This window comes from Artibeus jamaicensis, unplaced genomic scaffold, assembly GCF_021234435.1.
Source record: "Artibeus jamaicensis isolate MK-2021 breed Jamaican fruit bat unplaced genomic scaffold, CSHL_Jam_final contig_1998, whole genome shotgun sequence".
Taxonomy (NCBI): Eukaryota; Metazoa; Chordata; class Mammalia; order Chiroptera; family Phyllostomidae; genus Artibeus; species Artibeus jamaicensis.
This window is the reverse complement of record NW_026521407.1, coordinates 9,957,707-9,973,861: the sequence shown is the minus strand read 5'-3', so window position 1 is coordinate 9,973,861 and position 16,155 is coordinate 9,957,707. Positions and strand designations below refer to the sequence as shown.

At 43.0% G+C, this 16,155-nt stretch overlaps 1 protein-coding gene across 1 annotated transcript; it reads right to left on the bottom strand.

Moving 5' to 3' along the window:
* Positions 1-480: 480 nt before the first annotated feature.
* On the bottom strand, positions 481-15,356 carry SMG8 (SMG8 nonsense mediated mRNA decay factor). Its single transcript, XM_037163733.2, has 6 exons — positions 13,583-15,356; positions 12,905-13,050; positions 11,772-12,641; positions 9,165-11,389; positions 7,651-7,788; positions 481-541 (listed from the first exon to the last, which is right to left on the bottom strand). Exons 1-4 carry the CDS (start codon positions 15,339-15,341, stop codon positions 11,192-11,194), a joined length of 2,973 nt encoding a protein of 990 aa, XP_037019628.2. The 5' UTR covers positions 15,342-15,356; the 3' UTR covers positions 481-541; positions 7,651-7,788; positions 9,165-11,191.
* Between the last annotated feature and the right edge of the window lie 799 nt (positions 15,357-16,155).

The window sequence follows — 16,155 nt, the reverse complement described above, 5'->3', positions numbered from 1 at the left end:
TATGAGGTGAAAGGGCCAAAGTATTATTATTTATGTAAAAAAAAAGAAAATTCCACAACACACCTATTGTGCTATCACCATGCAGGCAAATACATGGGAAAAGGCCTGGAAGGATATATATACTAAACCCGGAGTTGTGGTTACCTTAAGGGTGGGGAATGAGGGTAGAGACAGGGCTTTCACTATACCCGTTATTTCATTTTTACGTGTGGAGAATATAATTAATGTGTTACTTGTTATAGTGAAAGAACATATAAGGTTAAGTTGACTCGTTTTAAAGAGGGCCTGCCAAATTTAATTTTTAAAATAAACACAGAATTGGAATCCATAGAGATTGATTTGGGATATGGAGGCAAATACCTTTTCTCAGAGCTATTCACCTCACATTTCTGGACCAAGAAGGATCTTTCAATGCAGTTAGGGGTTTTGTTTTTTTTTTGTATTCATTTTTTGAAGAGAATATACTCACAGTTTCTCAGTCTCATGGTATGACTTCCATACATCCTTCTCAAACCGTGAAATAGAGTTGCCTTTCAAATTTCTGTGAAGAAACAGTTAATATCTTTCAATAAGGAGGAAAAGAGTGAACAGAGTAAGTAAAACAATCATGGCATTAATCCCCACCTTCTGGGGATTAATCAAATGCAGAAAATACCAGCTTTGTAATTTCTATAGCTATCAACTTCCCAGTTCGCACAGTTAGTACAGGCATAACGTGGGGTCACTGGCACAAAAAATAAGGCCTGTCCTCAGAACTTGAACTTCTTATTTTGACTAGGTAATGCAAGTTAATTATTTTGAATGCATTTTTCCCTCCAAATCACTTGTGTCTAAAATGACTCTATGATGTCACAAAGGGTGGGAGCTCCTTCTTTCTCTCTGCTGCATAGTATTCCACTGTGTAAATGTACCACAATTTTTTTGATCCACTCATTTACTGATGAGCACTTAGGCTGTTTCTAGCTATTGTAAGTAGCACTTTGCTATTATAAGTAGTACTTTGCTATTGTAAGTAGCACTGCTCTGAACATAGGGGTGCATAAGTTATTTTGAATTGATGCTTCGGGATTCTTAGGGTACATTTCTAGCAATGGAATTGCTGGGTCAAAAGGCAGTTCCATTTTGAGTTTTTCGAGAAAATTCCGTACTGTTTTCCACAGTGGCTGTACCAGTTTGCATTCTCACCAACACTGCACTAGGGTTCCCTTTTCTCCACATCTTTGTAAGTGAAATAAGCCAATCAGTGAAAGACAAATACCATATGATCTCACTCATAAAAGGACTCTAATAAACAAAATGAACTAACAAAATAGAACCAGAAGCCTGGAAACATGGAACAGACTGAAAGTGACCAAAGGGGAGGGGAGAGGGGGATAATTGTGGAAAGAAGGGGAGGGGACTAGACAAAGAACATGTATGAATGACCCATGTACATGGACAACAGTGTGGGAATTTACTGTGGGGGTGGGGTGGGCAGAGGAGGGCAAAGGGGGAAAAAGTGGAACAATTGTAATAGAAAAACAATTTAAAAAAATTTTAAATAACAGAAAAGGACCAGGCCAAAAAAATGATTTCTATAAATCAACAAGAACATAATAATTCAACAGAAAAATGGCAAAAACTTATAATTATCAGCAAATTAACATAAACCTTATGTCAGGCCACACCACAACTTTGGGTCTGTGCCCTCAGTGGAACTCTCTCCAGGTGTTAGAAGGACAATGGCGATTGGAAATGAGAAGGACCAATACGGAAAGATCTCACAGACATATTCAACAAGGAAAAGTGGAAATCACTGAGCAGAGAGTAAGGTTTTGCCTTTGTAAGGAAAAAATTGGGGAAGGAAGGAAGGAAGGAAGGAAGGAAGGAAGGAAGGAAGGAAGGAAGGAAGGAGGGAGGGAGGGAGGGAGGGAGGGAGGGAGGAAGGAAGGAAGGAAGGAAGGAAGGAAGGAGAGGGAGGGAGGGAGGGAGGGAGGGAGGGAGGGAGGGAAGGAAGGAAGGAAGGAAGGAAGGAAGGAAGGAAGGAAGGAAGGGGAAGAAGGGAGGAGGGAGGGAGAGAGGGAGGAAGAAAAGAAAAGAGAGGGAGGAGGGAGTGGGGGGAGAAAAAAGATGAGAAAAGAAGAAAAGGGAAGAGAAGAGAAGAGAGAAGAAAAGAAAAGAAAAGGAGAGATTAGAAGAATAGACACAGCAAAATGGTAACAGGAGTGGTAGAAAGGGTTGGGTAGGGTTTTCACATTTTATCTTATTTACTTTTATGACTTTAAAAACCTCCACAACTCAGTGAGAATGTATCCATGAATTACAAGTGTTTAAAAGAAGCTGTTAAATGCCTGTGTTCAGTTTCAACCATTAACTGTGTGGATGACTTTGAATGTTTACCTTTAGCTTTGTTCTCTTCCCTCAGCAACAACTTACCTGCTCAGTTTCTATTCACATTTCTCAGGAAGGTCAGAAAAGTCAAATGGACCCCTGTCTATCTGTCTGTCTGCATAGTGGACATTTCCACTCAACCAGAACCTTCTGGTTGCTTATACTCCCCTGCCCCACAAAATGCCCAAACTGAACTCCTTTCCTTCAACCTGGCTCTCCTTCCCAACTGCTGTTTGTATACCTGCAACACCACCATCACTCACCTCATTATCCAAAATGGAAATTTTACAGGGTCGTATTTGATTTTTGTCTTTCCTGTCCGTCCCATTACCCAACTCCAACTCCAGTCAGTTCCTAAAGCTTGTCAGTTTTTCCTTCATACTGTTCCCAGGATTCTCTTTCTACTCCTATCACATATGTTAGGCACTGTTATAAATACTGTACACATATTAACTCATCTAAATCTCACAACAATCCTGTGAGGTGGTGCTATCATAATCTTCATTTTACGAATGAAGAAATTGAGCCCCAGAGCTAACACGTGACACAGCGGGGTTCAAACCCAGACCCTCTAACCCTAGTATCTCTACTCTTAACCACTTCGTTGTATCCCCACCAGTCAGATGGGGAGAGGGCCACATGGCTATAAAGAGGGTGGAGCAAAGGTGGGAGGAGAGTAAAGATTAAGGAATAAAAGGATGGGGCTAAAAATATCAATATGGAAAAATAAGCAGTTACAAGTGAAAGACTGGTGAAGGAGGGAATGATTGTAAGAAGGAGAATGAAGGAATAGATGGCAAACAGAACATAAAAACAGAAAGTCAGGTAGAGTGGGTCTGGAAAGATGAGGAAGGCCCAGGAAGACCTGGAGGAAAAGGCTGGCGCGTCAGGCAGGATGCAGAGAACTAACAAGGAAAGGCAATTCTTACAAGGTGGTGAAGGTGCCGTTGTGCATGTTGGGCGGTAGCACAGGAACTCCGTGGAGCTTCTGCTTTGGTCCGAAACCAGTGCACGACAGTGTGTCATTACTGCAGGTGCACAGCTCACATACATTCGTGACGGCATTTCGTATAGCTGTTGGAGGACCCATCTCAGATAACACTGGATGGTGAAATCTGATAAATTGCTCATCCAAAGTTGGACTTACTAACTCAGGGTACTGAGATGGGTAATGAGTAGACACGGTTTCCGGATGTGGAAGTGTCGAATGAGGGTGTTCTGGAGGGGCTGTAGTCTGTTGTGTGGTTGTTGGATGTGCACCCTCCACAGCAACTTCCGGCTTTGTGCTAAGCTCCAGGTTCAAAGGCTGACCTGTTATGTCAGGCCAGGTTGGCAGCTGAGCCTGCATAGGCTCTGGGTGTGGAAGAGTCACCTGAGGCTGTTTCAAGGGAGCTGTAGTCAGCCGTGGGGTTGTTGGATGTGTACCCTCCACAGCAGCTTCTGGCTTTATGGTAAGCTCCTGGTTCAAAGGCTGACCTGTTATGTCAGGCCAGGTTGGCAGCTGAGCCTGCATAGGCTCTGGGTGTGGAAGAGTCACCTGAGGCTGTTTCAAGGGAGCTGTAGTCAGCCGTGGGGTTGTTGGATGTGCACCCTCCACAGCAGCTTCTGGCTTTATGGTAAGCTCCAGGTCTGAGGGCCGAGATGTTATCTCAGGCCAGGTTGGCTGCTGAGCCTGAATATGTTCTTGATGTGGAAGAGTCAAATGAGGGCGTTCTGGAGGAGCTGTAGTCAGCTGTGGGGTTGTTGGATGTGCACCCTCCACAGCAGCTTCTGGCTTTATGGTAAGCCCCAGGTCCAATGGTCGACCTGTTATCTCAGGCCAGGTTGGCTGCTGAGCCTGAATATGTTCTTGATGTGGAAGAGTCAAATGAGGGCGTTCTGGAGGAGCTGTAGTCAGCTGTGGGGTTGTTGGATGTGTACCCTCCACAGCAGCTTCTGGCTTTATGGTAAGCCCCAGGTCCAATGGTCGACCTGTTATCTCAGGCCAGGTTGGCTGCTGAGCCTGAATATGTTCTTGATGTGGAAGAGTCAAATGAGGGCGTTCTGGAGGAGCTGTAGTCAGCTGTGGGGTTGTTGGATGTGCACCCTCCACAGCAGCTTCAGGCTTTATGGTAAGCCCCAGGTCCAATGGTCGACCTGTTATCTCAGGCCAGGTTGGCTGCTGAGCCTGAATATGTTCTTGATGTGGAAGAGTCAAATGAGGGCGTTCTGGAGGAGCTGTAGTCAGCTGTGGGGTTGTTGGATGTGTACCCTCCACAGCAGCTTCAGGCTTTATGGTAAGCCCCAGGTCCAATGGTCGACCTGTTATCTCAGGCCAGGTTGGCTGCTGAGCCTGATTAGGCTCTAGGTGGTGAAGAGTCAAATGAGGGTATTCTGGAGGAGCTACAGTCTGCTGCATGGCTGTTGGTTGTTCATCCTCCATAGCAGCTTCTGGCTTTATAGTGAGCTCCAGATTCAAAGGCCAGCCTGTTATCTCAGACCAGGTTTGTTGCTGAGCCTGAACAGGTTCTTGGTGAGGAAGAGTCAAATGAGGGTGTTCTGGAGGACCTATAGTCAGCTGCAGGGCTGTAGCCTCAGCCTCTGAAGTAGGTCGGGATGAAGATGATTTTGTTGTTTCAGAGAGCTTTGGAGGGACCTCCTCCTGGCTTGGAGGTTCAACCGCCTCAGTAAATTTTGCAAAATAAGCCGTGACCTCCTTTGCAGTTGCCAATAATTTAATATTCTTAGGAGGCAGTGGTGTTATGTCATATGGCAACATTGGATATTGAACTTTACCCGAACCCAGAGGTGAGACTGTCACTTTAAGATACAGAGAGTTTTTTGGATGGTGAGCTGGACCCTTCCGCCGGAATGGAGAAGGTTCTATACTGGCCGGAGGAAACTGCAGCAGATCTGAACTCTTCTGGTCAATTGAAGATTCACTATTTTCAGGAGTAGTTGGAAGCTCCTCTGGAACTCCATACACAAACAAAGATTTTAACAACTTAGGAGATACTACAGACTGAGTTGAGGCCTCTTCCTCGATAGAATATGGTTCTCCTACCTCAGGGGCTTCTGGTTCCTGAGCTGAGATCTCCTGAGGGTTTGGAGATGGGTCGTTTTCCTCAGGTGAAATGGTGGTCATCAGGACAGGGTCCAGGGCCAACTTCTGAAACTGAGCTGGAGCTCCGTGGACCAGCAGCCATAACAGCTGCCACACGAAAAAGAGCCGTGGGGCCCAGAGGTACAGCTCAGACATGATGGCAGAGGTCCGAGAGACACAATGAGTGACCGAGGCAAGTGGGGCACAACAAGTGACCCAGATAATTTGGGGCACAGCGATGCGACACAGGCAAGTGAGGCACAATGTGACCCAGACAAGTGAAGCACAGCAAGGCGACCCAAGCAAGTGAGGCTCAGGCACTGCACAAGCAGGAGCCAACAGCTGGCAGCCGTGTCACAATTGGCGTGTCATAATGGGCAGCCTTGTCATGCACATCTCCTTAGCAACAAGGCACTCCTCCCCTGCCTCAGGTTCCAACCTTTATTTTGCCAACCTACATTAGTCTTGGGTTGAGAGTGACTGCAGGAAGCAGGCCTTTCCCCCAGAATCACCAGAGACCAAGGGATCCTTTCCCTGCAGAGGGGACACTGCCTCCCAACAGGCCTCCCATCCCCTCCCCCTCACGATGAGGCAGAACTGTACCTGCGTACATGGGTGGCCCCAGACTCCAGGAGTGCAGGGGTGGTGGGAAGTTGTGGGGAGAGGGGGGAAGATGGGTGTGGTTTGTACTTCCCAAGGAAGCCACAGGGCCTGGCATCCTAAGAAATTCAGAAGGGCCAGTCCAGCTCCTGCAACCTGAACCCCTTCCTAAAACTGAAATCTGAGCCACATTATTCCTTTGGCCATACTGCTTCCAAGAAAAGTAGCTACAGAATGAACACCAGTGTGGGTGGCGGGAAGGGGGACACACTACAGTTTAAAATGTTGCCATTTCCTCAAATCCTCAGTGTCCATGTCTGATCCTTCACATGGGGGCTACCACTGAATCCCTGAGGACTCCAACATTTCTGTGGGTGGGGTTTGGGAGGGTGAGTGATTCAGCCTGGGAGAGAGGGTCTGAGACCAGGTGAACAACCCTTCACAATGGTCAGGAAAACGTCTCCCTCCCTTCTGGCTTGACACAGCCATTAATCTAGAAAAGTGACGATGGCCCTTTCCAGAGGTCCACCCTGTGCACATTGAGGGAGAAGACACTCCGGGTGTTAAAGCCGGCATGTGGAGTCATTTTCTCCAGACACGGCACCCAGTTGGCTTCCCTCACAGCCCTTTTTATGTTCTGTCTTATTTTACTCCTCCTTTACTGTCTGGCACAACCTTCAGAATGTAAACTCCAAGAGAGAAGGGGCTGCATCTTATTCCCAGTGTCAAGCACACAGTAACGGTTTTTACATGGGACTGATTGCAGGATTGGCCTCAGAGTGGGGATGGCTCTCTTTGTTATGTTCAGGTTTCTGGAATCTTTAGCATCTGTACTGAATTCCTTCCTCACATGTTTCATAGGAAGACAGATTTCTTAAAGCCCAGGATAACAACAGAGCTCTTGCTTTCTGTAGTTATTAGAGGTTCTACATTTCAAACTTCCAGCTAAGTATCCTCAGAAGTCCCACACAAGTTAAATTCAAGAACTATTCTATTTCGACTATGATTTAATTTTTGTTTTTAATTAGCAAGTGCTTGACCTCAAGGTGCTGTCAGAAATTTACCAGATGTCTATTCTACATTGCTTGTGTCTTTACAATCCTTCTCAAGGTACTGGCAAAGTATGTCATAAAATCTATAGGATGAAATAACTTTGAATTTTAACAATAAAAATAAATAAATGCCTTATTCAGCCAATACCTCTGGCTTAAGCAAAACTAGATAATTTTGATTATCTAGTTTTATTTCCTATCTAGTGTTAAGGATAGGAAATCCTTCATTTCCTATCTAGTATTAATTTCATATTAACACACTGTCAGCCCTACAGTAACATGTCATGTGAGTACCTTACATACCCATTTATACCTTTTCTCCAAAAAAAGCAAAACAATTTCCAACAAATAAGCCTTTTTAAATCTGTAATTTTAGAAAATTAAGCTAGTAACCAATGTCTTTACACCATCGACAGTATTATTACCTACAAAGTACTCAATAGATGAATAGAGGAATGAGTTATTTCTTATACTAGGAATTTAATGTTAGTACTTACACCGACATTCTAGTCTACAAAAATTAAAGTACCAATAAAGTATATTTACCTTTTTGCATTGACACTACAGCAGGATTCCAACCCACCAATCGTATTTCTTTATGTGCTTTTGGAGTATCTTAAACCAGTCCTAGAATGTTTTACATATACACATTGACCCGATGGCCTTCTTCCTAGCCTTTATTGCCTGCAAGTACAGACCAAAACAAAACAAACTAATGAAATGAGCATTTAGCCTAAACAACTCACTGTCATGCACTGTTACTCGATCTAGGCAAGTGGACATATTCTAAAAGTTGAAAACACAAAGTGTATTATCCCTTTTACCATAATGTTGAGAAATAACGTGTTTCATAAAGTAGAGCATCCAACAAGTTAGCACCACAGGCAATAAAAGAAAATGCCTGGCAAAAACAGTGTGAAATAGCAGCTCAAAACACACTAACTCTGCTACTAAACACATTCACCGGTCCAATTGCCTATCAAATCTAATTGGAACAATTTTTAGATTCCCAAATCCAAAATATTTAGAATTAGGGCATACACTGAAGAATTATGAAAACTTCATCTATTAGTTTTCACCTACTAACAATCATTTATCCAACCAGTCTCTGATGAGCACCTGCTGCTGCTACATGCAAAACATTTTGCTAAAAAAGGCAGAAGATATAAGATTGATATAAGGATAGGGAATCCTTCATTTCCTATAGAGGTAGGACAAGTATACACAAAGTAGACTGCATGTCATTAAGAAAAACAAAATGTCATGTAAGGACATAAGCATACAAGTTTGTTTTTTAAAGGAAGCCCAACCACAGTCGTGACTTAACTCAGCATCCACACAGCCATCAGTCCCAAATATTATTTGCTAGGCCTTCAAAGGGAAGTGAGTGTCAGCCTCACCTTCATGATCTCATCCAGCCCTAACTGCTTGCCAAAAGAAGTAATAGTATTGCTTTGGGTGGTCGGGTTTCAACACACGAATCTCGGGGAGGAGAACACACACACTGGACCACAACATGTCGATTTTGGACTTTCATACACCAAAGCACGAGAGAATAAATTCCTGTTGTTGAAGCCAAGTCTGTGGTACTTTGTTACAGCAGTCCTAGGAAACTAATTCAGACTGCAACTAGCCCTCAGGAATGGTTTTGAACTTCAGTGATTGGCAGGTATGAGACATCTTCTCAGGTCTCTTGATTAATAAAAAGTTAACTCTAGATGGCATATATATGCAACTTTTCTTAATCTTTAGTGAATGAAAGAATTACTTAATATCTTTACAAATGAAAATTTCTCAGCCAGGAGCCACAATTAACTCAGCTTGGGGCTGGCAGGATAGAATCTGCATATTTTCAACCACCCCAGGGAGCTGTGCTATTGGTAGGTGATCCTCAGACCACCAGAGACAAGGAACTCTTGAAAAGGCCCCGGTCAGATCGGTTCATTTAGAAACATAAATAAAATTTATTGCATAAATGACACAATTAATCGTTATTTTCTAGGGATCTGTTAGGCAGGATAACAAATCAAGTCAGGGCGGGGATGGGAGACATGTCTCACCTGTTAAGTCAGCAGTCCTGAGCCTGGTCCAGTAAGATTGCTAGGTATTTCCAAAATTGTGGTGGACTCCGGCCAGCAGAGTCCACTTGTTGTGACTGAAGACGAGAATAAATGCACAGGAGACAGCAATCCTGTGGAGAAAAAGGAAATGGCACAGCTACTCTCTCGAGGGGAGAGCGTGTCGACCCTTCCCTTGACAAGCTTTTATTGTTTTTCTGGGGCCTTACATCAAAGGATTTATTATCTATTACATAGGATATTATTGTCTACATTTTAGGTACAATCAAGGAAATGAAAATAACATGCAGAGGGGAATGGCGGTGAGCTGATTAGCTCTGTTCTTGGGAAAATTCACAAAGGCTTTGGAAATTACCTTGAGGATAGACAGTACACATTTGTTGTTTTAGACCAGGGTGATGGAGTTTTAGCAAGAGCAAGCCATAACAGTCTATAGGCATTTTCTAGGCCTGATTCTCATGGGAAAACTTGGTTTGAAGGTCTGGCTCCTCCCTACCACTTCGCTTCTGTAGGTTTTCTATTATAGAGCTGAGTCACATTTGCCAGACTAAAACAAACTGGTCCCCTACACAAAATCACAAGAAAGACCGTGATAGTGCAAGAGGGGACATTCTGTATGCATTGTTCCCACAATCTAGAAAAGGCTTTGAAACTGTATATAAATGCCAAGGTCTGCAGAGGGGAGGAGGGGAAAACTAGAAGCTGCCTATCAGCATAAAACCCCTAAAGCCCCAATAAGCAGCGCACTCAGACTGGCTGGGTGTCTGCTTGCAGCTTCACGCTCAAGTCTATTTCATAAATCAACTTGTTATTTCCACTATACATGTTGTCCCTTATCTGAATTCTTCTCTTGCAAAAGAGACAAGAACCGGGGAAGGGGAGCCCCCTAACTATATCCCCTACAGTGTACTTTATATCTCCATGACTGTTTTTCTAACTGCCTATATACACTTCCTAATCAAAACCTAAATGACTGTCTTAAACTATTAGTAAGATATATTATGCAAATACTATATTTCATATATATTAAGACTAAACTTCAATTTTATTTGCTCAGCATTTCAGAATCAATTTGTTTAGAAAAATAGAATCAATTACACTAAAACTTCGGTATGTTAACTCATTTTGCACATTTATCTAATTGATGATATATCAGTGTCATTAGGTTGATGCTCGTGAAAGTTACCCTGGTTGCTGTGGCTTAGTGGACTGCGTGCCTTCAAACTGAAAGTTGCCACTTTGATTCTCAATCAGGGCACATGCCTGGGTTGCGGGCCAGGTCAACCCGTCCATATTTTCTTTCGCACATTGATGTTTCTCTCCCTCTTTCTCTCTCCCTTCCCCTCTCTTTAAAATAAAAAATAAACAAAATCTTAAAAAAAGGGAAGTCATCATAGACTAATAAGTTTTGAGTCACTTAAAAATTGTTTCACAGTATAGGAATTTTTAAGGAATAAAGTGGGTGATATTTTATATTGAAAAGCTTTAGCTCAGATAGCATTCATTTAAAGCATGGTATTTCATCAGTCCAAGGATCAAATGGTGTAAAAAAAAAAAAAAGACTCTTAACTCAGGTAACAGAACTGTGAACCAAACAACAGGGCTTGCATAAAGATAATTTCAGGAGCAGCATCTTAATGAAAATCCTAGTTAAAACACAATTTTAGTAATAACAAGGTTTCAGCTCAACATAATTTTACAACATTTAGTTTTGATAGAAACATGTTTTATTCTGGACAGTGAAATGGAAAACAGAGGAATCAACCATGTATTTTAAGTCCTTTTCTAGAACAACCAATGTTTATTAGAAACTTGTAGCCCCAATGACAATAAATACCAACAATATCATGAAATAGTACAAAAATTATTGTCCGAATACTGAACATCTGTAACCAACACCCATTTTGGCTTCAAGAAAACACAGCAAACACATACCAAATCAGTAACTCCATATACACCAAAAAAAAAAACCCCAGCTCAAGTTGAGGAATGAACTGGCTGGAACACACTTATTGTGTTACTGCTTTAAGAATCCCACGGAGCACCTTGTAACTCATTAACTGCACGTTTTCCTTTGGTGGGAAACACGGTCCTCTCTCTGTCACGTATGCATAGGGAAATCTCAAAACCCAGAGGCCATCTGGTGGGAGAGTGATTTCTTGTTTTTCTGGGTAGAATACTGGACATGGGGGTGGCCCTGGCTGAACCTGAAAAACACAGGTAATATAATCATTTTTTCATTTCTCAGTATGAAACACCTGAAAGGTAAATGCCTAAACAAACAATAGGTACATAGGTAATAGGTGCACTTCTAACTTTAATCATATCCCATACATCACTGTTTAGGCTCAAATATTATCCTGCTTTTCTACAAATTTTTAACTTCAAGTTCTGCCTCTGAACCAACTGATATGAATTGATGGTATGATGCAATTTAGTTTTAAAGAAAAAGAATATAAGGTATAAAAAGTATTCAAAATTAAGACTTTTTCTCCCTGCCCAAAATCAATAAATAAAAATTAAAAAAACTAAACAAAACAAAGCATCAGCATTTTAGTTTCTGAAGACAGAAAGGGTTGTATTTCTTACCTGAGGTATTAGTATTATCTGCAAAGGAGCATCAGGAACCACAACAAAAAGCCTCATAAGTTGAGCATAATGTGGTTTTAGCCCTCTACCCTGAGAGGATGACAGAATATACAAGGGCATATCACTATTCAGGGCTTTTAAAGCTGATTCCTTTGGTCCACTCCCCAATACTTTCATTACTTTGTCAGGTCCTGAGCACATAAACCTCCGACCTCGAGAATCTTCATATTCAAAGCCCACAAATGCTCGCGCTATGTCATCTCGCCGTCTTCCTCTCCCCATTACAACTGCGCTTCTCTTTCCGGGGATAGCTTTATTTGGAGCAGGCCAAGAATTTGTGTCTAAGTCTCCTTCATCTTCAGCTCTGGTCCTGATGACAATGTCCCAAGGCATAAGATAATTTGTTCCTGGAATGAAGCCCTGTTGGTCCAAACCTGTATGAAAGTTGTAAGACTTAGCAGGGCCTAGTTTAACCAAAGACCAGCTCGAGAATTTGGGAAGGAGACCTTTCGGGCAATTTGAATGCAGCATGCCTGGGAGATACTCAACTGTGGATGCCTGTCGATCAACCAAGTTTGGTCTCTTCTCAGTTTTTACTTCTCCTTGACCATGAACTTCTGGATTATCTCCTCCTCCTTGTGGATCAGGTGGATAGGTACCTAAACTATCTGTGGATTGGCCTAAACTCAAAGCTAGACTCAGGCTTGTGCTCTCTCCTTGGGTTTGAGGTTCTTTTTCTTTAAGTCTGTCAGCCTCTGCATCTGGAGGGGCAGAAGATTCATTTTTGGCAGGTGCAGGATCTGGAGTACTTGGTTCAAATATTGGGAAATTGATATGATCCAATTTTCCACAACACTTTTCTTCCAGAAGCTACAGAGGAAGACAGAAGGGGGGAAAACTGTGACTTTTTCATTTAAAATAACACAAAAAGTTCTTCACTCAGAAAAGCAAGATCCACAATTAATGAGTAAGCAAATGAGTACAAATAAAGAACTTTACCTTGTTTCCATATCACACAGCAGTCACATTTACTTTTCTAGATATTTTACTTCTACAAATATGTATTTTTCCTCCATTGGTAGTAACAGAAAAAAGAAAGAAAAAGAAACAAGAAAACAAAATCCAGAACCTACCTGATAAAAGTCATAGTTAGCTGCCTTGATATCAAAGGGATCGTCTCGAGGTGCTTGTTTCCTGCCACAGTTACAGGCACCAGTGGATCGAGCTCGGCTATTGTGATACAGCACAGGAGGATTCCTTTCAGCCTCTGGTTTTTCTCCTAGAAAATATAAGTCACTATTAATTTCACACACATAACACAGAGTCAAATTTATTTTGCATTCCTTAGCATCTAACCCCCAAATTTCCCCCAAAGTATTTTGGAAATAAGGGGAAAAAAAACCCCCTAAAACCCAACTCCAAACCTTGACTAACTACCCATAAAAAAAGAAAACAGCTAAAAATACATCAGGTTTCCTAAATTAACTTTACCATCATTATGGTGACCTTATACTTCATTTTAGTTCAGCAAAAACGACAATATAAAAATGTTGATATTTTTGGAACTTTGTATTATTTAACAGTTCTCATTTACTAATACTCAAGGTTCACTCTTTAAATATGAAAAAATAATTAGTCATCATAACTGGTTATTTTCTTTTTTACAGCAGGAGAACAAATCTGATTTGTACCTACATTTCTATAGGGCTCTTTTTAAAAATATCGATACATAGTGAGTGAATTCTCTTAGGGCAAGAACAAAAACACAGCTCATAGTTTTGATTTCAAAATTCTGAGAAAACTTTAGTTACCTGATTTAGGTAATGAGTGAAATTTATGTACACAATGTTGATCAGTTAAACTCCTCTCCTCACAGAGCTGATGGCCATTGCTCCAAAACTTGTAGCAGTCCTCATGTAACTGCATGGCATATTTGTGAAAGGCTGGACCCCTAGCATGCTGACTATATACTCGCAGAGCCTGGGCAAGTTGATTCTTATGGACAGTCATTGTGTAATTATGAGGCAAATTTGACTGATAGGCACTATGAGCCATGGGTAAAGCTTTTTGGCACCGGTTTTCTGAGAATTTGGTGTCAATATCCAAAAACCCTTCCAAGACTTTAATACTGCTTAAAATTTTAGATGTTAGCTCTCCAGTGGGAGACCCCAGGTCCTCCTCTTTCCCATCAATAGCTACTTCATACAGTTTTGAAGCTGCTGAGATCCACTTCTGGTAAGTGGGAAGTTCAAAATGGGAAGGCTGTGGGTTCCTTCCCACACTATCATCAAAACCTTTCTTGCTTAGCACTAGCTCCACATGCTGCCATAGGAACTCCCGAAGAGTGAAATCCACTAGCTGCCCGGAAGAACTGGAACTGCTGCTGTCAACATGGAAAGAAAGTTGCTGTCGGCTGTGTTGCCTCATCACTTGGTATCGCCTGGGACCAGAAAGGGGTGCAGGCACCAGCAAAGATTCAGGGTCCTTCACAGTACAATGACTCCTAAGTTGGTCCAGCAACATGCCTACAGGGTCCTCCTCCTGGCTTCCCGAAACTATGTACACAAAAGCTTGGTTGGCAGGCACAGTGAAGAGGCAGTTGATACTCTGATTAGTCAAGACACGACTTTTGCGGAAGATTCTATAAATCTGGTCCTCCAGGGCATGTTGCAGCCTCCTTTTGGGAGAATGTTTCTTGGGCTTGTCTGGATGAGCTGGGTCTTGGCTCCGAGGAGGTTCCACTTTAAGGGCCCCATTGAGTTGGAAGAGGAAAAGCAGTCTAGGCGGGCAGGGTCGGCAGTTCAGTTTCCAGTCTTTGCCAACTGGACAATCTTTAATGGCTGTTTTGAGGAGGGGCAGTACTTTCTGTCTCAGTCCATCCAGGGCTCTGAATACGCGATCATAAGTGATGTCAAAGGAACAAGTGGGATGGACTAAAAGCAGGATATGACAAACGGAGAAAAGGTAAAGGAGACTGAGGCACTGCAGCTTCTCTTGATGTTTCCAGAACTCGTGCGCTTCTGCATGAGGTAAAGGGAGCCCACCTCCAGCTTCCCCGCTCTGAAGGGCCCGACAAGCCCGCAGAAGCTGGGAATTGTCACAGATGGAAGTGAGAAGAAGGTACAGAACTTTACTTTCCTGATTGTAATAGGCCTGCAGAAGGCTGTAGTCCTGCAAGCCTGGCTCAGTTTGGTTACTTTCCGCAGTAGCTACACCTCCCCGAACTGGATCTGCGGACCCAGCCCCAGGGTCCCCGGCTCCACCTGCCTCCGCGACGGCGTCAGGCTCCGTCCTGATTCCAGGCCCGGGATCCCCAGGATCTTGGTGGCGAAAAAGGGGAAAGATCTGTCGGTCGCACACCGTGTTCACAAGTGAGAACTTCTCGGAATTCAGTCGCAGAGCCGTCTTGCCGAAGATTCCCACCACGCAGATCTCCTCCTCTCGCCAAGGAGGCCCCGGTCCGCTGGCCACGCTCCCTCCGCCCTCGGCAGGGGGCCCCTCTGGACTTTCAGGGTTGTTCCAGGATGCCGATTCCATTAGAAGGTCTCTTAAGCTGATCGGACCCGCCATGGTGCTGAGACTTCCTCAGAGTACTTCCGGTCCGTCAAGCAAACCCAACCGACTTTCGTCCACTGTTAAAATCCCTCCCCTTCTTCTTCAGTGCCTGCTTTTTCTCTCACATTTGGTTCCGCCTCCCGCTCCCCTCTTTTTCTCCGAGGTTTTCCCTAGTGCTGTACCACAGCGGTTTGAGATTTTCCTCAACTTGGGACGATAGGAATAGACATACCGTATCAAAAAGCCAATCGGAAGCAGTTAGTTGGCATTTGAAGGAATAAAAACACGCAATAGAAGTGTCCAGTGACTTCTAAAGTATAAAAGTCGTTCAATTTAAAGTCTAGAAGCTTGCTACACTAGATGTAGTCTGCAGACCTTAGAAGAGGAAGCTTGTTAGAAAAAAGTTCCCCTCATGTCTTCATGGTTTGATAGGTTTTTTTTTTTGTTTTTTTTTTAACTGCTAATATTCCATTCTCCGGGTGTACCACAGTTAATCCATTCACCTACTGGGCATACTGATAGTTTCAAACTTTTGGAAATTGTGAATAAAGTTGCCACAAACATGTGTGCAGGTTTTTGGGTGGATCTCCTCTTTTATTTTTATATCTCTATTTTTCTACAGTGAACATTTTTCTTTTATTTATTAAAACATTAATTATTTATTTATTTTTAGAGAGGGAAATGGAGGAAGAGGGGAAGAAACATCAATGTATTGTTGCCTCTCTAGCGCTCCCTACTGGGGACCTGGCCCGCAACCCAGGGATGTGCCCTCCTGGGAATAGAACTGCCACGGTTTGGTTTACAGGCCAGCACTCAGTCCACTGAGCCA

Excerpts from the sequence above, each read along its gene's own strand:
- SMG8 (XM_037163733.2), bottom strand. The coding sequence starts at position 15,341 with ATGGCGGGTCCGATCAGCTTAAGAGACCTTCTAATGGAATCGGCATCC. Across the intron at positions 12,642-12,904 it reads CTAACTATGACTTTTATCAG|CTTCTGGAAGAAAAGTGTTG; the intron begins GTAGGTTCTGGA and ends CTTCCTCTGTAG. Across the intron at positions 11,390-11,771 it reads AGATAATACTAATACCTCAG|GTTCAGCCAGGGCCACCCCC; the intron begins GTAAGAAATACA and ends TGTGTTTTTCAG.